Raw genomic sequence first — 21,108 nt, 5'->3', positions numbered from 1 at the left:
ACTACCATCACTATTTGCTTTACTTTGGAAGTGCTAGTCAATTCAGAAAAGTAAATTAAAGAGGAGGTATGAAAATGATTCTTAAAATAAGGTAAAATATTCTAATCATATAGGTATGATTGAGTACCTAGAACAATTAAGAGCATCAACTGAAATATTTAAAACTGAACATTAAATAAGGGAGTTTAGTAACACACAAATAGAAAAACATAGGAGAGCAAATTAGCAGGCTTTTATAAAACAAGGACTCTACCTTCTCAATATGCATTTAACTTTAATGGTAATTAAGGCAAAAGAGTACTTCTTTTTCTTTCTTTTTTTCTTTTTTCTTTTTTTGACAGGCAGAGTGGATAGTGAGAGAGAGAGACAGAGAGGTCTTCCTTTGCCGTTGGTTCACCCTCCAATGGCCGCCGCGGCCAGTGCGCTGCGGCCGGTGCACCGCGCTGATCCGAAGGCAGGAGCCAGGTGCTTTTCCTGGTCTCCCATGTGGGTGCAGGGCCCAAACACCTGGGCATCCTCCACTGCACTCCCGGGCCACAGCAGAGAGCTGGCCTGGAAGAGGGGCAACCGGGACAGAATCTGGCGCCCCGACTGGAACTAGAACCCAGTGTGCTGGTGCCGCAAGGTGGAGGATTAGCCTAGTGAGCCACAGTGCTGGCCAAAGAGTACTTCTTAAAAGTGAAAAATGATGCCATTTTGTAACAAAAGTGTTTTCAAAGCTATTATTTCCTATGTTTGTTGAGGGTGGAGAAATGGACATTCTAAAAACAATTCCAGAAGAAGAATAAACTAGAACTTAGAACGTTTCTGGAAAACAACAAAAGGATTTTTAGAAGTCCTAATTTGCATAACACATCCTTTTTTATCTAGGCATTTCAATTTTAGAAATTCATCCTCATAAAGCAATCAAAGTTATACCCAGAAAACTGGCAATACAGATGTCTATCACAGTTGTTTAAAATCCTGATGCACTAGAATAAGCTAAGGGTCCACCCTAAGGGTCTCTGATTTTATCCTCCACAGATGCTGCTATCCATGGCTTTATCTGTAATGTACATAGTAATCATTCCCATTTGGGAATATTCCCATTTGGATATCTGCAGATATATCAAACACAATGTACTTAAGTTGATGGGTCCTTCCCATATCACCAATATTTGTCACTTTTCTTGTTTAGCAATGGAGATATCCACCAAATTGCCTTAGCCAATAATCTGGAAGTCACCTGAGGCTCTTCCCTGTTCCTCCCTGCACCTTATCCCATATCAGATTAATGATTAAGTCCTATTGATTCTACCTCCTCAGAACTTCTTTAGAGGCCAGAGCTTAGAGTAAAAGGTAGCTTACAGAAACCTATGGCACTCTGGCATTTCTTGAAGCAGTGCCATGGTAGACCTGCCATCTTACCCTTCCACCATCTGCCTCTCTGAGTTACGGGCCCAGTCCATGGATCTGGGTGTCTGCCAACTCAGTTTTACTCAGGAAACATATCTGGATCTTTGGTCTCCTCCTTCCTTCATTATCACATCAGAAAAATTTGACTGTGACTATCTTAATCTGGCATGTCAGAATCCAGTGAAAAGTCCAACCATGACTTGAAGAACAAAGGTTGTTTCAGAATTAGCTGGGTGGATACGATCCCTCCCCCATCTCCATCTGTCCCAGCAGAGGGAGACCATGGCCTACCATTCATCCACTCTTCTGACTTGGTGCTGAACTCATAGGCTGTTACCCACAGCTGCTCATAAGGCATCTTGTTGGTTATCAAGGTTTGCAGAAGAGGGAAGGTACTCTTTTCCTTTTCCAACAGTTCTTCCTCCTTATTGATCAACTGCAAGGCAAAAGAGGACTCTGTTTATTGGGTTGGTGATTCTCCTAAACCGTAGAAGCCACCAGGGCAGAGCCGTTAGCACTTTAAAGAGCCAGTCATTCATCTGGAGAGTAAGAGAGGAAAATAAGGCATGAATTCAAGCAATGAGCACCAGGGTAACTGAGACCTAGCTGGTGGCAACTTACTCCATCATCTCCACAGCCCTATCTCTATTTTCATGCACACTTTAGCTGATTAACTGTTTACAAGCCTCTGACACAAACTTGCCTCAGAGGTTAAGAATTTTAATGGCTAAAGAACCTACTAGATGACCTCTGGAGAAAGTTACTTTGTATCTCCAAGTCTTAGTTCTCATACTTTACATAGGGGAAAATGGAATAGCAACTGTTCCTACCCCCAGAGGTTTGTTACAAGCCTTAGGTGAAATATTGCATGGGAAGCCCTTTTCACATTGTCATACACATAATAAACGCTCAGTAAACATGCAGCCATCATCCTATTATAATTTCTTTGTGAATTCAATGCCTAACAAAATGTCTGGTCTAATGAGAGTGGGTGGAAAAATGTAGTTAAAAGTACCAATGACAAAACTGGTTGATCAATCTACCAATCAATACTATCCACCTGAAACTGCTACTAGGAAAGTATAAAAAAAACACAACAGATCAGTACAGAGTCATAAGCACCCATCCCAAGATCCCAAACCTCAAATTCCACCAGCGCCTGGTTTAGGTTCTTCGAAAGCTCACTAAGCTTTTCGACATTGTTCTTCATTTCTTCTGTAGTCATCACTTCACGCTTCCTGAAACCGTCCAGTTCCTTGCTGTAGCCCTCAAGTTTTGACTCAAATTCTGAACACCTGAAAGTAAAAACAGCCTAGTCATGTGTGGACTTCCCATTTTGTGCTCTTTTGAAACAGCAGCATTGCTCTCTGATTTTCAAGCCTGAGAAGGTTTTGATCCTCTGGTACCTACAGATCTCTCACTCTCCTTTTCTCTCTCTCTGCCTCTCTCTCTCTCTGTATTTCAATTTAAAAATAAATAAAGAGTAAAAAATCAGTTAAACTGCATGTAAACTCACCTCCCAGAGATGGGGCTGCTGTGAGCCTATTGGTGATTAAGCATTTCCAGATGTTTCTGTGTGCAGGTTTATATATAGTTTATTCATCAGCCATTAGATATTTATTACTGAGTGCTTAATACATTCAAGAACTGCCCTAGGCATTGGGACTATAGTTGTGAAGTATGTTATCAAGCTCTCTACCCTTGTGGTGCTTGTACACAATAAACTTGGAGGGAGGGATGGAGGGATGGAAGGATGGAAGGATGGATGGATGGGTAAGTCTACAGAGGAGATAAAGATGAAATGATATGCTTATGATGGCAATAAATGTTCTGAAGAAAATAAAACAGGGTAGACTGACCGGCAGATGGAAGTGGAAGGCTACTTTAGCTACAGTGATCAGGAGAGATGTTTCCAGAGATTTATCCATTCAGCTATATTATTAGTGGGTCTCAAATTTACCTTTCCCTCTTCCTAATAAGGTCAAATAATATAGTGTTGGCCGGAGCCGTGGCTCACTAGGCTAATCCTCCGCCTTGCGGCGCTAGCACACTGGGTTCTAGTCCCGGTTGCCCCTCTTCCAGGCCAGCTCTCTGCTGTGGCCAAGGGAGTGCAGTGGAGGATGGCCCAAGTGCTTGGACCCTGCACCCCATGGGAGACCAGGAGGAGCACCTAGCTCCTGCCTTCGGATCAGCGTGGTGTGCCGGCTGCGGCAGCCATTGGAGGGTGAACCAACGGCAAAGGAAGACCTTTCTCTCTGTTTTTCTCTCTCACTGTCCACTCTGCCTGTCAAAAAATAAAAAGAAATAATATAGTGTTAAATTGATGGGTTCTGGAGCTAGACAGACTAGATACAATCCCCACTTTGCCATTTAGTAGCTATGTGGCCTTGGGTAAGTCACTTGAGGATAGTAAAAGTATCTACTTAAAGTCAAGGTTAACATCAAAAATGTTCAGAACTTAGTCTGGTACATAATAATGACTACACAGTGTTTTTTTTACATTCACTAGAAAGTACACACACACACACACACACACACATGTAAAATTTGTCTCCTTAATTCCTTGTTGTGTCTTCAGCACTCAATAGAGTTTTGAGCATCTTCACCACTCAACAGAGTTTTGGGCACACAGAAAACAATCAATATTCACTGAGTGAATAGTGGAATTTGTTATGAGAATAGCTTCAGTGACATTCCACAAATTTGGCTCTTATCTGAGTCAATTCTGTAATGGAACTTTAATTTTTTTTCTGAGAAGTAATTTAAGAAAGTTAATTTTGCAAGTGATTTGATTTGGGTTTCATTTCTCATTATACTGTGTGTCAGGCAGCCTCGATTTGATCCCTAACAACACCACCTCTTGATATTCATACCCATAGTAGTTGGCTCCCCTTGAGTTTGAGCTAGGTCCAGTAACTCACTTCTAGCCCATATAATGAATAGAAGGGATGGGATGCCACTTTTAAGATTAGGCTACAAATAGATTGACTTATATCTTGTTTGCTCACTCTTTTTCTCAGGCTCTCTCTTGCTCTGGGGGAAACCAGCTGCCATGCTGTGAGCTATTCTGTAGAGAGACTACATGGCAAGGGAGAGAGGGCAGCTTCTGGCCAAGAGCTTATGAGGAACTGAACTCCACTAATAATCACATGAGTGAGACCAGAATCAGATGCTCACCCAGAATGCTCACCCATTCTGACCCCAACTTTAAGGGAGACCATGAATCAGAGGCATACAGCAAAGCTGCACCTAGGCTTTCAGCCCACAGAAATTGCACAACAGTACATTTCTGTTTTGTTTTTGGCTGCTATGTGTTTTGGGATGGTTTCTTATCCTGCAACAGATAACTAATACACACTATTATATAATTTCTGCTTCTTAGCATTTTTAAAAAGATTTATTGTATTTACTGAAAGGAGTCACAGAGAGAGGAAGAGGAAGAGGGTGGAGAGAAAGAGAGAGAGTGAGAAAGAGAGAGAATGAAAATGAAATGAATCTTCCATCCTCTGGTTCTGTGTAGCCAGGAGCCAGCAACCCCATCTGTTTCCCAAGTATTTGGGCCATCTTCCACTGCTTTTCTAGGCTCATTAGCAGGGAAGGGAATTGGAAGTAGAGCAGCCAGGACTTGAACCAGTGCTCATACAGGATGCTGGTGTCGTAGCTTGTGGCTTAATTTGCTTGCCACAACACAAGTCCCTTAGAATATTTTTTGAGTCCTAAAATATGGCCAAGTTTTGCAAACATTCTATGGAAATTTAAGAACAGTCATTTTCCATTGTAGGTTAGAAGGCTTTTCTGTTGTACTTTGATGGCAGAGAGCAGCTCACATCCTAACGCTAACTATCATGTATGTTCCCTGGAGCTTTCAGGATGATGGAACCCATTATTGAGCTGGATAAAATGAGGGGATGAAGGGACAAAGCCAATTATTCTTTTGTTACCTATTCAATTAGAGGCTGCAGGTTGCCTTTTCACATCGCTAAAATTCTTTTAGAGACTCTACATACTGTACTCACATACAGAAATCTCTGATAAAAGCAGTTTTGAATTCTTCCCAGAGGGCAATGGTATATAAGCTCAGTATACCTTACAATATTACTGTTATTATTGTTCTTAATTTCTTGTAATTGCTTAGCACATTAGAGTCTGCAAAGTCCTTTCATGTCATAAATATTATATATAATAGTGTGCAGTTGGGAAATGAGGTTGAATAAATGAGTTGTACTTGAGGAACCACCTGGAGTCTAAGAGAGGAGTTTAAAGACAGTGGGTTGGTCAAAATTCTGGTAGGAAGCAGATTTCACTCTAATGTTCAAAGAGAGTTCAATGAAATGACTACTTACAGAAATGGATTAAGGGCTAAAGGAACAAACAGTAGATAGTAAGACACCCAGAAATTAGACTCATAAGAGAAGCCCTAAAAGAGCTAGGGCTGAGGTGACAAGGAGAACTGCACTGAATGTACTGGACATCATCATCCAGAGGGCTGCCCCTAGGGCCGTGCAGGGAGAGAAAAGAGAAAAAGCCCCCCAGTTACTCTCCAATCTCCTGCAGGAATCTCCAATGGCAGAGATCTGCCTGGATCTGACAGATAAGGGAATTGGAGGCTCACAGACAGAGTGGGAGGAGGGGGGATTGGGGTGGGGTGGGAGCAGCAAATGGAGAATAATTGGTACTGAAGCCAAAAATTAATGTGGGTTGGGAAAATAAGGCCAAGTTTCTTGGAGAGGAAGCAGGATTGTTTTTCACAGAAGATGGATGAATGCGTGACTATTGCTCAACCCCCCTCATAAACTGTTCTCAGGATTAATGCATAATAATGAACACAAGACTTAAGTGTTCAACAGAGGGAGGACTCAGCCCAGGGATGCCTCACTGAGCCTTCTCTAGCGCCGCTCCTCTGCTGACCTCTGCTGTCAAGAGCTCAGGATATCAGTTGATGGGATCCTGCATAGAGTCACCCAACAGAGGGAAGAAACCAGCACTGTTCTCTCATCACAAGCGACAACTGTTTCCACTTCTCCCAGGGCTGATCTTTACTCTCTTCAACAGCACCTGTTGTTACCCATGAGTCTTAACAGTAATATTCTACAAGTATGCTTGTAAAGCAGTGGTTTGCAAGTTGGGGAGCATTTTTCTCATTGTGGAACAAAGAAGGAAGCTTAATGTTCTGGAATGTCAAGTATCATGTAAGTCCAATCTCAGCCTGTCCCATTTCATCCTTCAGAACAGTAAGGACAGTGCTAATGTTATCCCTTTTTCCCAATGAGGAACAAGAAGGTTCAAAATGATGAAGAAACCTGGTCCTGTTCATTCATCAAGCTAACAAAGAATGATTTTCTTTCCTGATTAAGCATGAAAATGAGTTCCATGGGACAGGTTGTGAGTTTGTTTCATGGGGTTCTAGGGAGGTACATAGGAAATCTTTGTACTTTCTGCTCAATTTAGTTGTACATTTAGAATCGCTCCAAAAATATAGTCTGTTCACTTAAAAAGAAGTTAGTTTCATCTCCCAGGCTAAGTTCTATTCTCAGTGGACAGTATCCATTTGGAAGAACAAGGTTGTAGGTAAACATACACATATACACAATGTTTCATATCTTTAGGGGAGCAGACCTAGGTCATATTTTTAAGAGAGCAACTAAAAGGGTTCACCCGTGATCCTAAACTTCCATTCTGTGCAGAAAGCCACACTTTTATCTAACCTTTTCCTTTCTTGTAAGTGTTTGCAGGGATTGTGGCAGCTAAAATTTGGCAGTGGGAGTTTTATGCATGAATGAGACAGGGTAACTGGTATGACTCAGTGGTCCATAATCAGGTGTTGCACACTGGTGTGTGTGTGTGTGTGTGTGTGTATTTAGCATTGTGTATGGCACTTGACCCACTTCATTTGACACTGTAGGATTTTCTAACATGTCTCTATTTTCTCTGTCTCTATTTATTTAGCAGTAAAATGCAATACATATCTAGAATATAGCACAGCACATGGTAAAAATTCATAACCAATACCAACTGAATAGATAAACAATAAAGGAATATGGGGCTGGCGCTGTGGCGTAGCAGGTAAAACCTCCGCCTGCAGTGCTGGTATCCCATATGTGTGCCAGTTTGAGTCCTGGCTGCTCCACTTCCGATCCAGCTCTCTGGTATGGCCTGGGAAAGCAGTAGAAGATGGCCCAAGTCCTTGGACCCATGCACTCGCATGGGAGACCCGGAAGAAGCTCTTGGCTCCTGGCCTTGGATTGGCATAGTTCCGGCCTTTGCAGCCAATTAGGGAGTGAACCAATGAATGGAAGACCTCTATTTCTGCCTCTCTTTCTCTCTGTGTGTAATTCTGACTTTCAAATAAATAAATAAATAAAAGTCTTAAAAAAACAATGAAGGAATAAATGGTTACAGCCCCATTCACACTGGAAAAGACAAGCTGCCAAGTAGGCAATTTCTAAACCCCCTAGCATGCCTTTATTATCCCTGTCCTGATATCTCACAGATCTGTGGTCTCCAATGTAGGGCTGACAGTATCACTATTATTATTGCAGAAGTCCTTATTACATGCCACTATTTTTGCCTTTTTTTCCTCTCTGCACTGCCAAATTCCAATTATTCCAGGCAGGGAGGGGAGATACTGGCAGGGGTTACTACAGTGAAGCAGGCTTAAATAGAACATCCCTTAGTGGGAAGCAAAAGGAAATCCCATCTCCACTGATTGTCTTCAGCTTTTGCCCACGCATTGCTGGGTGGGGGTCTCTAGACAGGAGCGGGAACCTGCAGCATGGGTAATGAAGCCAAGTCTCATTTCCAAAACAAACCCCAGAATCTCCCTGTACCTTTTAATCAGATCCATCTCTGCCTGGTCCCTCTTGCTAAGGAGCAGGTTTTGGCTGTTTTCAAAGATTTCTTCAATCTGGTCTGGCCAGAGGAAGAGAGTGCTGTTCAATTTGATATCCTCTTCTGCAAAACATAGACAGTCTGCTGCAGGACTGCTCATCACAGATCAACACGTGGGAAATTAATTCAGCAGAATAAGAGGTTAGTACAAACACATGTGGGGTGGCAGAGGCTAGAGAAGCCCACTATGCATAAAGGATAGCCAACACTGATCAGGCATTTACTAAGGACCAGGCTAGATGATACTATTCTCTCTGTTTTTACAGATGGGAAACAAAGCAGTTAAGAGGTCAAGGTCACACTGCTAGAATGCGGCACTGAAGAATTCAAATCCAAGTCTAACCAACTCCACAACTCTAATCAACTATGTTTTAACCGCTCCATTTTATTGCATTTCCAGGCTAGGTGTGGGTAGAGTCAGAAACTTGGATTGATATCCTGGTTCCACCCTTCAAACTCTGTCACTTCATCTGAGTCGTGGTTTTCCTTTTGGTTCAGTGGTAGTAATAGGATCAATGCTAGATGCCCTACCCATCTTATGGCTTTGGCCAATTAAAATGCCCCAAGTTTCCTAGTGAATCTAGGAGGCAGAGTCTACAGTGAGAGTGTCCAGTGTGTATACACATGGTCAAGGGCACATCTCATGAAGTTTAGGTTAATGGTTGGGGGCCCACGTCCCACTCCCAGTCTCCATCTCTCCCTCCCATCAATGCCCCTGCTCCTTGCCCCCAACATCTATTAAGAGCATGAGATAATGCACAGGTGTTTTCAAATGGGAAATGGCTTGTGGAGAGCTTACCAACTTTTCCTTCAGAATCTCTAACATGTCCAGTAAGCCTTCAAGGGGCACTAACTAGCTCTGTCCTTTGTAGATATGCAGGAACATGAGGGAAGGAGTCCTGGTCTCTCCAAAGGTGGGACTGTATTCAGATTATGGATGAGTGAAATCTACCCTTTTATAAAAATGAATCTACATGTGGAAGTGACTTTTCTAGGAACACCAAACACAAGATGCCAAGACAAACATCTAAGAAATAGAGGTGTCCATATATGTCCTCTTTTTGGCTAACAAGATTCCCTGGGTATGATTCAAATTACTGTGGGTTAAAAGCATGGAATTAGTACTTCTAACATATGGGGATATTTCAAAAGCAGCTTTTCCTATATGTAGTGGTAGGATTCCTATAACACTCCTTATCCCTAGACATATGGTCATAAAATATTTTTTATGTATTTCATGTATATAAAACATAAAAATATTACTGTGCATATGCATTTATGTGTGCACATATGGCATGGGACTTACGGGGCAAGTCTGCGTAGTCCATCAGGAACTGCAGCCGTTCAATTGCATTTCTAAGTTGCCTCCTCAGTTTGAACACGGTGACATCACTGGATTTCTTTAAGAATTCAATGAGGAATACCAGCTCCTCAGTATTGGCGGGGATCTCACTAACTTTGTCTGCTATTGTGCTATATTGATTACAAATGCTAGAGAAAGAAACAGCCATCATTATTATCTCAAATGACTTTAAGACTCATCAAAACAGACATGATTCTTATTTGAAGACTTGTACAGCAATTTCCAACTTTTCTCTATCTGTAAATCCTTGACAGTAATATTCACAAGCACACTACATGCATAATAATGGTAGTAACTGCAATAATATCTGACATGCACTAAGCTCTTACTAGGTGCTGGGTACCATGCTTATCATTTTATATATATTAACTCACAACAATTCTAAGAGTTAGGTAGTATTAGTAATATTGCCTATATTTATTATAGAAGAAATTAAGGCTTAGTAACTTTATCCGAAGTAACATTGTATACAGGATCAGAGCCAAGATCTGAACCTGGGTAAATGGACTCTAAAGCCCGAACTCTTAATAAACACATTGTAATCCCTCTCAGGGTAGAGTCTAGATTTAGACCAAAACAACAGTAAGAGTACTAGTCACCAATCCCTCAAAACTGTTGTTGAAGTGGAACACCAAATTAAATTGTAATCATCTCAACAATGTATCAGCAAGTTTCCTTATGTGTTGCAGGTGGAGCCCAATGGCACAGAGAAAGTTATGTTCAAGTTCTTGATCACTAGATCTATTTTCTCACTTCTCTCAAACACAAGGCCATGAAAACTGATATTATTAGCCAGCGCCGCAGCTCACTAGGCTAATCCTCCGCCTTGCGGCGCCGGCACACGGGGTTCTAGTCCCGGTCGGGGCACCGGATTCTGTCTCGGTTGCCCCTCTTTGCTGTGGCCCAGGAGTGCAGTGGAGGATGGCCCAAGTACTGGGGCCCTGCACCCCATGGGAGACCAGGATAAGTACCTGGCTCCTGCCGTTGTATCAGCGCGGTGCGCCGGCCGCAGCGCGCCGGCCGTGGCGGCCATTGGAGGATGAACCAATGGCAAAAGGAAGACCTTTCTCTCTGTCTCTCTCTCTCTCACTGTCCACTCTGCCTGTCAAAAAAAAAAAAAAAACCTGATATTATTAACAGGGATAATTTGAATATGCTTTAGTTTTATGAAAGCAAATGACTGGCAGTCTTCAGCATCTTAACTGTAATAAAACTCCAATATTAGTGAATTATCTGCAATACATCCATGCCTAGCACAGGATGGCCCTCAGAAAATGTTGGCAATAACAGCTAGTACAGCTTGTTGTTATCATTAATTGATCAGCACGTGTTGATGGCCACACATCACAGATGAAAATCACTCCTCTTAATGTTTTGTTCCTCAATTTTCCATCTTTAATGTTTGGAAACTTCTCCATAATGAAGCAACACTAATTGTGTTGCACTGAGGAGAAAATTATCAAAACAGTTTTGAAGATTATACCTGAATTTTAGGAAAGAACTTTCACACAACTCAGAAACTGTGGAGACAAATCATCTAATGCACTACATGGGCTCAGTGCATTCTCCACTTCTTGGACTCCCAGCTGTATTATATTTCCCAGTCTCCTGTGTAATTTCAGTTGGGTAATATATTAGTCAGCTCAGGCTGCTGTAATAGGAGGCTTAACCAACAGAAATGTACTTTTCTCTCAGTGCTGAAGGCAAGAAGTCCCGGGTCAATGTGACAGCCAATTGGATTCTTGGTGAGGGCTTTCTTCCTGGCTTGCAGATGGTCACCTTGCTGTGTCCTCATAAGGTGGAGAGAGAGCTCTGGTGTTTTTTTTGTTTGTTTGTTTGTCTGTTTGTTTTTTGTTTTGTTTTTTAATACGAGCACCTACAGGATTAGGGGCCCACTCTTATGACCACATGTAACTGTTATGACCTCCTTATAGTCCCTATCTCCAAACATGGTCATATTAGTGCTTAGAGATTTAACATATGATGTGGGCGGCAGGGGAAGGGGCAGGACACAATTTAGTCCTCAGTGTATGACTGAATTTTAGCCAGGGGAAATGGGAAGTAGTGATGAGAAAAGGGCATAAAATTGTCCTTGCCTACTCTTCCCTGCTCTTTCCTCCTCATGATGGTCTAGGATGTCAATACTAACAGTGACCTTAATGTGCTGAAGCTATAAAGTCACCCTCTGAGTTTCTGAGTGCACAAAGAGACTCTCTCCCGCCAATTTAGAACTACCCAGAGAAAGAAAGAAACTTCTGTTGTGTTCCAGTCATGATGGGTTTGATCTATTTGTTGCAGTCTGGCCTACTATAATACAGGTAGAACTCTAAGTCTAATAGGTTCCTATCTGAGTAGAATCCATCCTTCTTCTGTTTTGTGTAAAAGTGCATAATCAGTGGCTGGTATTGTGGCATAGCTCATTAAGCCGCTGCCTGTGTTGCCAGCATCCCACATGGGCACTGGTTCAGTCCTAGCTGCCTCACTTCTGATCTAGCTCCTTGCTCATGGCCTGGGAAAACGGCAAAGATGGCCCGAGAGGCTGAGCCCCTGCCATCCATGTGGGAGATCTGGAAGAAATTCCTGGCTCCTAGATCTGGCCTGGCACAGCCCCAGCTGTTGTGGCTATTTGTGAGTGAACTGGATGGAAGATCTCTCTGTCTCTCCCACTAACTCTGTCTTTCAAATAAATAAATAAATAAATTTTTTTAAAAAAGAATGCATAATAAGTAGCATGTGGCCACTGGCTATTATTGAAAGAGTCCAAAAGGTTGGGAACAGATGTACCAACTCCTAGACCTCTTAAAGATCATGCATATGGGTCAATGATATCAGGAATCTGACCAACATAATACCTTAACAATATCCAGGGACAAACTGAGGACAACCCAGCTTTATACATGTATTGATAGCTACTTAAAATATAAAAGGCCAAGGATCCCATAAGCCTTTCTTCTGGCATAGGGGAGACAAATAAGTCTATATTGACCTGCGGCCTCTCTACCCCATTGTTATTGTTTTGATAAAACGTCTCACCCTGCAGCAGCCAGACAAAAGGGATAGGTCCTCAGGGCCTTCAATTTTTTCTCAAGAAATGTACCTATGGTGGATATGGATTGCGCATCCATTTTCTCACTGATGCACTCCAAGGTAACACCACCCCTGCCCTTACGCCCAGAACATTCCATTCTGGGGCGTATCCATTCTTTGCAAACAGGACAGTACCTGCTCAGCAGTTACATGGTAGTAAAATGGAAAGGATAGGGCTCAGCAGCAGAAGCCTTAAACTCACTTGAGCAAGTTAGATTTCTTTTTGGGCATCACTTTCTCTTCTATTATGTAAGAGATCTTATTTATCACTCAGGCTGATGAGAAGATAAAGTGAATCAAAGTCACTATTTTTAAAGAAGAAAAACATTTCAGAAATAGGCCATCAACCTGGAGTTTCTGCATTCTTTGAAATCCATGGGTCCATGGGTCATTATTTTCACTTATAATAAAGCAAAGTTATACACTTATTTTGATAAAGATGAATGTATTGATCAATTAAGACACCAAGTTGCGGGGCTGGCACTGTGGCGCAGTAGGTTAATCCTCTGCCTGTGGTGCTGGCATCCCATATGGGTGCCGGTTCTAGTCCCGGCTGCTCCTCTTCTGATCCATCTCTCTGCTATGGCCTGGGATAGCAGTAGAAGATGGCCCAAGTCCTTGGGCCCCTGCACCTGTGTGGGAGACTGGAGGAAGTTCTTGGTTCCTGGCTTCGGGTCGGCGCAGCTCCAGCCGTTGCAGCCACTTGGGGAGTGAACCAGTGGACGGAAGACCTTTCTCTCTGTCTCTCCCTCTCACTGTCTGTAACTTTAACTTTCAAATAAATAAATCAAATCTTAAAAAAAAAGACACCAAGTTGCTTTGATTTTACAGGAACAAATGGACTATTGCTTAAAAAAAAAAAAAAAAAAAAAAAAAAACCTGATGGCTAAAACTTTCCCAAGAAAGTGTTTTAGTACTATGAAGGCTGAAAACCTTTCACTGTGCTGCCCCCAAACCTTTACTGAGAAATTGAAGATCCAAGAGGTAAAGCCAGGGGTCCTACTCTAGTAAATAGAGGATCTTGGATTCAAAACCAAGTCTTCTGGCTCCAAACCCAGGAAAAGACCACTTCATCACTCAGTCAGGAAGCTGAGCATGATGATGGAAACATGGACACTAGATTAATCCATGGGTGGTCACTTGCTGCCTTACTTGTTGGACTGTCAGTTTTCTCACCAACACAATGGGGAGAGCAACAACCCCACCTCTTAGAGCTGTCAAGAGGATTGATTAAATCTATAGTATGCAGGAGGCTTATATAGTGCCTGGGCTATAATGTGCCAGGGAAATGGTAGCTAAAATGGCCATTAACTTGCTGGCATGTTTCTGATATGTATTTTATAAACCTTATAATGCTAAAAGGATATATGTGTGTATGTATGAACAATTCATGATATGACATAAAATAACAGTGGTCACTATTTCTAAATCATTGGTCCATACAGTCAGCACTCCGTGAGTTCTGCATCTATGGATTTAACTCACCTTGGACAGAAAATATTTGAAAAAACATTGTATGTGTACAGAACATATGCAGAATTTTCCCCTTGTCATTATTCCCTAAACAACACAGTTTAACCACTATTTACATAAATGTACGTTGTATGAGGTAGTCTAAGTAATCTAGAGAGAACTGAAAGTGTATCTAGGAGGATGTGGATAGGTCTTATCCCAATACTTCTCCCATTTATCTAAAGGACTTGAGCATCTGTGAATATTGGTCTCTGTGCAGGGTCCTGGAACTAATCCCCCAAGGATACAGGACAACTATAAAGTATTCTGAGGAAGTAAATTAGGATAACATGTATTAACTATTTTATAACATTCAAACAAAGGCATTGTAGCAGATAATTTCTGTGTCCATCTCTGAGCTCTCATTCCCCCTTCTTATTTCTCAGTGCATGGGGTGTAGATGGGGTTGACACCCAGTTCAGGCATGGGAAGAGCAGCCAGATTGAAGCCACCCTCTTTGCCAGTATTTGGTTCAACAGTACATAAATGCCCCAAGTCAGTCCAAAGTCTCAAGGGTTATGAGTTCTGTGAGGCTGTTGGAGAAAATGAAACTTCCACCCCTCTGGGAGGCAGAAAGCCTGGTGTTGCTTGGGCCTACAAACCAGAGACAGCCAGTCTGACAATGGAGCCAACACAAAGGAAAGATGAGCTGACAAAGGGGAATTATACACTAATTCAAATGTTTAGACCCTGAAGTTAGAAATTCCTGAACTTTACAACATGTGAGTCCCCAATTCCCTATTTTTACCTAAGCAAGTTTGTTTGGGTTTTTCTCCCTCACAACCACAAATGTCTTGATTTACCATAGAGTTTATGGTTGAATAGCACAATCCCAAGATCTACACAACAGAAGTCTGCCCTGCAGTGAGTCTAAGGGGTACCTGTAAGTACCCTGTGTTTCAGAATATATTCTAGATGAACTGTGAGAAGGGCCTGTGACCATGAACTGCCAAGCCTAGGAAGCAGCTTGCATTGTCCTAAAGTTGCCTGTGGGAAAGCAAAGGCTGCAGGATCAGACAGAAACTGCCAAAGGATGCTTTCTTTTCTTCTCCAGACTCCACAGAGTTTTCTCCTCATTGTAGGTCTTCTAACTTGAACTTTCTATTACCCTCACTTTGGGGCAGAAAAAAAGTTGAACTAGAATTTCAGTCCAGTTACTGCTAGAAGGCACAAATTTTGGTCACTTTCCATTCCCCCACTGGCACCAAATATCATTGCTGTCTGTGCACAGAATTATGATACCTGGTATTGGTCTCCCGGTTTACATCCACTTGGAACTGAATCAGACGGTCTTTCAGATTCTGGGCTCGCTCACAGAGATCATAATTTAGGGTCATGGCATCAAGGCAGAACATGGCTAAAGGCACAGTAACATGCATGGAGGCAATTTCACCTCTCCGCTTTTTTATGCCATTGATACTCTGTAGAAAGAAGCACATTTAGTACCTTGACTTGCCTCTGAGCCTCTACCCATTTGTCCCCAGCCTTGACCTCCCCCTACCACCAACTCTACACCAATGGTAAGTATCACATGTTCTCTAATGAAACACACTGACTACTCATTAGAGTGGGTGGAGCACATGTCACCAAGGTGAGAAATATCAAGTGGTATTGCCTACCGTCACAAAATCCTCAATTTCATGATTTTCTTGCAGGAATGCAGTGATGTCTTGCTCTGCTGTGTTATCCAGTAAATCACTGTATTTTTTGTATACATTTAAATATCTTCCATATAGAAGAGCATAAAATTAAACACACAAATTAGATGAGTCAGAGTGGCACATGGAGAGATAACAGCATTTAACAATTAGCTTAAACCAGTAAAGAGAAATATAATGCAGCTAAAGGTCCACTGAATTCAGAAATTTTGCCAATTCCAGTTTGCCACTTCTTAGCTCCCTGAACTTAAACAAGATATTTCACTTTTTTAAAGATCACTGTCTTCAATTTTAAGTAGAGATTGTAATTAATACTTGATAGAATTTTGTAAATCTTTATAATGTATATATAAAGCAATGAATACTATGCTGACATAAAATAAATGTACAAAATAAATAGTTCCTATCCTTCATTCCAGCTCCAAAATTCTGATTTTAAAATGAGAATTTGGAATTAATGAGCTTACAATGTATTAAATAAAATTAAGTTTCTCTGCTATCAGATCATGCAAAAATGGCTGGGCAGATTTTCCAAAAATTGGAGGGAGTGTTTGGGATGATCTAACCTAAAATAAGTTTAAATTAAAATAAAGACAATGCTAAGTATGCAAATTAACTCAATGGGGCCCAATGCTACACTTGTAAGAGTTGGCCAGAACTTCAGATTCTGAAACTGAGATGGAAAGAAAAATCCATGGAACTGTTGGTCCAGAAAGACAAGGAGTATGCATATGATTTCATGAATAAAGAAAACAGAATTTTCAAATAGAAGCCCCCAATCAACTTCACAAGGGCAGGGCTTGCAAATTTGAGGCCATAATTTTCAGACCAGGTTAGCTGTTGCTCTCAATTGAGGGTAATTTGCCTCCAGGGGCACATTTGCCCTTTCTGGAGATATTTTTGGTATTATACCTGGTGGTGGGGGTGGGAGGCTGGGAAGGATGGGTTTGGGAGTGAGGGACGGTTCCTACTGACATCTAGTGGGTAGGGGATGCGGCTAAACATCCTACCATACATAGGAAAGCCCTGCACAATACAGAATTTGGTGGTTAAAAATATCAATAGAGCTACAGTCAAGAAACTTTGGGTTAGGGTGACCATATGTCTTGGTTTTCCTGGAACAGTTCAGGTTTACACCTGTTATCCCACGATAATTGTTAATAACACCCTTTTTGCTCTTAAAAGGCTTTGGTTCAAAGCCACCTCACATGGTTACTCTACTAGTGGTCGCTTACATGGGCAACTGTGAGATGGTCTACATTGTGATGATTAACAGGCATGGCCTATAGATTCACATAACTGGTCTTCAATTCTTTCTCTTTAATCCATAAATCAAAAAAACTCTAAAAACAGAAATTCATTTCAAAGCAAAAGCTGGCCTAACTTGATGTGAGGCTATTGATGTGAATAGATAGACAGACAGACAAAGTCTTCCATCTGAGGGATCACTCTCCAAATGCCCTGAACAACAAGGGCTGAGCCAGCCCAAAAACAGGAGCCAGGACAATCATGGTCTCCAGGTGGTGCTAGAAACCCAAGTACTTGGCCTGTCACCTGCCGTATCCCAGCATATGGATCAGCAGGAAACTTGATCAGAAGCAGCAGTGGGACTGGAATCCGGGCACTCTGATCTTTGATAATGAGATGGGGGCATCCTAAGTGGCAGATTAACTGTTAAATCACAATGCCTGTCCCAGAATGGGTGGTCTTCATAAAGTTCATGGAAAATGTGTTATGAAAAAGCCATTGTAATCCATTAACTGTACTTTGAAAATTCATATTTACTAAATAAAAAATTTAAAAAAAGAAAAAGCTACACATGGATTTCAAAAAAATTTTTAACCAAAATGAACTTATCTTCCTAAAAAATTTGTTTATTGAAAGGCACAGAAAGTGAGAGTGCGAATATGTGTGTGTGCGTGTGTGTGTGTGTGTGTGAGAGGGAGAGAGAGAGAGAGAGATATCCTATCTGCTGGTTCACTCCCCAAAAGCTGGGACTGAGCCAGGCTGAAGCCAGGAGCTGGGAATTCAATTTATGTCTCTCACACGGCCAATAAGGACCCAACAAACTGAACCATCACTTGCTGCCTCCCATGGTGTGTATTACCACAAAGCTGGAATCAAAGTGGAGCCAGAATTTGAACCCACGTACTTCCATATGGGATGCGGGTGCCCCCAATGGCATCTTTTTTTTTTTTTTTTGACAGGCAGAGTGGACAGTGAGAGAGAGAGACAGAGAGAGAGAGAGGTCTTCCTTCCCTCCAATGGCCGCCGTGGCCGGCGCGCTGCGGCTGGCGCACCGTGCTGATCCGATGGCAGGAGCCAGGTACTTCCTCCTGGTCTCCCATGGGGTGCAGGGCCCAAGTACTTGGGCCATCCTCCACTGCACTCCCTGGCCACAGCAGAGAGCTGGCCTGGAAGAGGGGCAACCGGGACAGTATCCGGCGCCACGACCGGGACTAGAACCCGGTGTGCTGGCGCCGCTAGGCGGAGGATTAGCCTAGTGAGCCGCGGCGCTGGCCCCAATGGCATCTTAACTGATTTGTTTCCTAAATTCATCCTTTAATTCTATTTTCTCACAAACTTTTTGAAGTACCTTCATATATAATACATACACTGTGGAACTTTTCAAAAATCCAGAAATGCTCCCAAAACTCATGTGGCCCCACAGCTTTGATAATGGCTATGGATCCATCATTAAATTTGAATGCTGAGTTTCTGATTTACCTGCTATGTAACACTGGGAAAGTTTCAATTTCTTCATCTGAAAATGGCAGAAAACAATAATTCTCATTTTATTGGTTATTCTTATTATGTCTACGTTTTGGGTGCATGGGAACAAAGATTGCTCATTTGATGACAGTTAACTATATTACAGGGGCTGGCATTGTGGCATAGTGGGTAAAGCCACTGCCTGCAATGCCTATTTCCCATAGGGCACCAGTTCAAGTCCCAGCTGCTCCACTTCTTTTCCAGCTCCCTGCTGATGTACCTAGGAAACAGTGGAAAATGGTCCAGGTGCTTGGGCCCCTGCGCCCATGTGGAAGAGCCAAAAGAAGCTCCTGGCTCCTGGCTTCAGACTGGCCTATCTCTGGCTCTTGCAGCCATTTGGGGGGTGACCCAGCAGATGGAAGATTCTCTCTCTGTAACTCTGCCTTAAAACAAAACAAAACAAAACAAAAAATAAAAGAAAACACCTGTAAAACAATCCTTAAGGCTAGCTAACAATAAAGTAATGGTGGAACCCACTTACTTGTGAGGGCCAACTTTATTTTTCTTAAACACCTCATAAGTTTGATCCATAAAATTAGAAACAAGTTCTTCTTCAGAGTTGATGGTTCCAAGGATCAAATTATATCCTTTCAGCTCTGGGAACAGGATAGATTCTACCTGAAAAGGAGAAACCACCATGTTTGGCCACAAGACATAAGACAGGAGATAGCACAACACCGCAAAAAAATTTCCTTCAATGGATTCATTTCCAGGGACATCAGCTGCATTTTAACTCTGTTTCCTCTTGGATGGAGCTGAAAACACCCTGTTCTTCCCTCTCCCTCAATTCTTTCTTCTTTCCTTCTTGCCTGAATTATTCATCTTTCAAACCCCTACTCCTTCTGAGTCACTATTCCTTAGAGAGTTCGCCTAGTCCCCCAGTGTATACTAGGTTTCCCAGTTCAAATCTTACCTTATCAACTTTTTGTACGTAATGCTCATCACAATTTTAATTAAGTGAATGTGTAAAGCACTGTTTTAGGTGTATCACAGAATATAAAACCGTGAGGGCCTGGATTTCTTTTTTTTACTTCTTTACTATTGCATCTGTAGAGCCCAGGCAAGAGTGTGGCACTTAGTAAATGCTTATTGTATAAGTAAATCAATGCAGTTGGCCTTCCATATATGTACCACATGTGGATTCAATCAATGGCAAAAAATATTTGGAAAAAAAAACCTACTTCTGTACAGAACATGCAAAGACTTTTTAAAAAATCATTATTCCCTAAACAATACTACATAACAATTATGTATACAGCATTTGTATTGTGTTGGGTATTATAAGTAATCTAGAAATGATTTAACATGTACAGGAAGATGTAGGTGGACTATACACAAGTACTATGCCATTTTATGTATGGGACTTGGGCATCCTCAGATTTTGGGACTTGCAGGGAGAATACCTGCAAGGGAAACTTTCAGTACAGTGGTCCCCCCCCCCCTTCCTCTCTAATGAACAGTCATTGGAGATATAGGTTCTAATTCTGACTCTGCCACTAAATGACCATGCAACCTTAAGGAACTTTGCTGTGAACCTCCATTTTGTTGTATGCAAAAACGAAGAGATACACTAAGTTATTCTCTCAGTTCATGAAGAAATAAAAAGCTACAGCTTTACAATCATGAGGCACTAAGTGTATCTTTCCCAAGAGCTGAACTCTCCAACTCCTAAATGTGTGTCCGAGAATGTTCTTTGTATGACTTATGCAGGCCGCAAAGTCACTACCAGGGACCTGGTGTCTTCCATTGCCCTCTCTGCTGAGGAAATTTTTAGTGACAGATTTCAGAAAAGACCTTGAGAACGCTTTACTGCATTAAATGAATTATGTACCTCTGACGAGAACACATTAATTCAGAAAGGGGGAAAAGCCACTGCAAATGATCTGTATCCTATTGGGCCAACGCAAAGATTTTTAAGCCAGTGGAGGTGCAGTTTCTTTGTTGCGGCTATGCTTCAGACAGTAGCTGAAGGCAGAGAGATGGAGGGACTGGCACTGGTCAGTCACAGGGATGAAATGGTTTAGGAAGAAACAACTGGAGGCCCCAGGCCATGCAACAGAGCACATGTGAGCAGGACAACGGATTATCTCTTGGGAAGAAGTCTTCCGTTTACCTTTCAACCTGGATGTTCTCTGATGCCTTAAAGCACAATGTGTGAAACTGAAATAGGAACAATCATGTCCTTTCCAGGTAAATGTTACTTTCTCCTTATCTCCCTGAGACTCTGATCCTGGACTTCTTGGTCTTGTCATCACCCTGAAGGCTCCTGACTGTGCCCTTCTCTAACTGTTGCCTTCCCTGGCACTCGGAGTGAAAGAATTCTCCCAGCAGGACAGAGACAGGGGCCCTGGTAGCCCTTTTCTGTAGTAATGTATGTTTTTCTTCTGATTATTAAAGTGATGCACTGACATGACTGAAAATGTTGATTTAAAT

The 21,108-nt window shown here is 42.0% G+C and overlaps 1 protein-coding gene across 8 annotated transcripts in view; it reads right to left on the bottom strand.

The window, feature by feature from the left end:
- The window catches only part of DNAH3 (dynein axonemal heavy chain 3), a 191,403-nt gene that overhangs the window by 131,124 nt on the left and 39,171 nt on the right, over positions 1-21,108 (bottom strand). For all 8 annotated transcript variants that reach the window (XR_011384660.1, XR_011384661.1, XM_051847854.2 and 5 more), the window contains 7 exons: positions 19,157-19,293; positions 15,865-15,970; positions 15,488-15,666; positions 9,590-9,774; positions 8,223-8,346; positions 2,537-2,690; positions 1,687-1,831 (listed from right to left, as the gene is read on the bottom strand). Coding sequence is in view for 6 of the 8 variants with exons in the window: in XM_051847854.2 (XP_051703814.2) it covers positions 1,687-1,831; positions 2,537-2,690; positions 8,223-8,346; positions 9,590-9,774; positions 15,488-15,666; positions 15,865-15,970; positions 19,157-19,293 (1,030 nt within the window). In the remaining 2 variants the exon portion in view is untranslated. The remainder of the gene's footprint in view (positions 1-1,686; positions 1,832-2,536; positions 2,691-8,222; positions 8,347-9,589; positions 9,775-15,487; positions 15,667-15,864; positions 15,971-19,156; positions 19,294-21,108) is intronic.

Source organism: Oryctolagus cuniculus, chromosome 19 (genome assembly GCF_964237555.1).
Source record: "Oryctolagus cuniculus chromosome 19, mOryCun1.1, whole genome shotgun sequence".
Taxonomy (NCBI): Eukaryota; Metazoa; Chordata; class Mammalia; order Lagomorpha; family Leporidae; genus Oryctolagus; species Oryctolagus cuniculus.
This window is presented reverse-complemented; position numbering and strand designations above follow the sequence as displayed.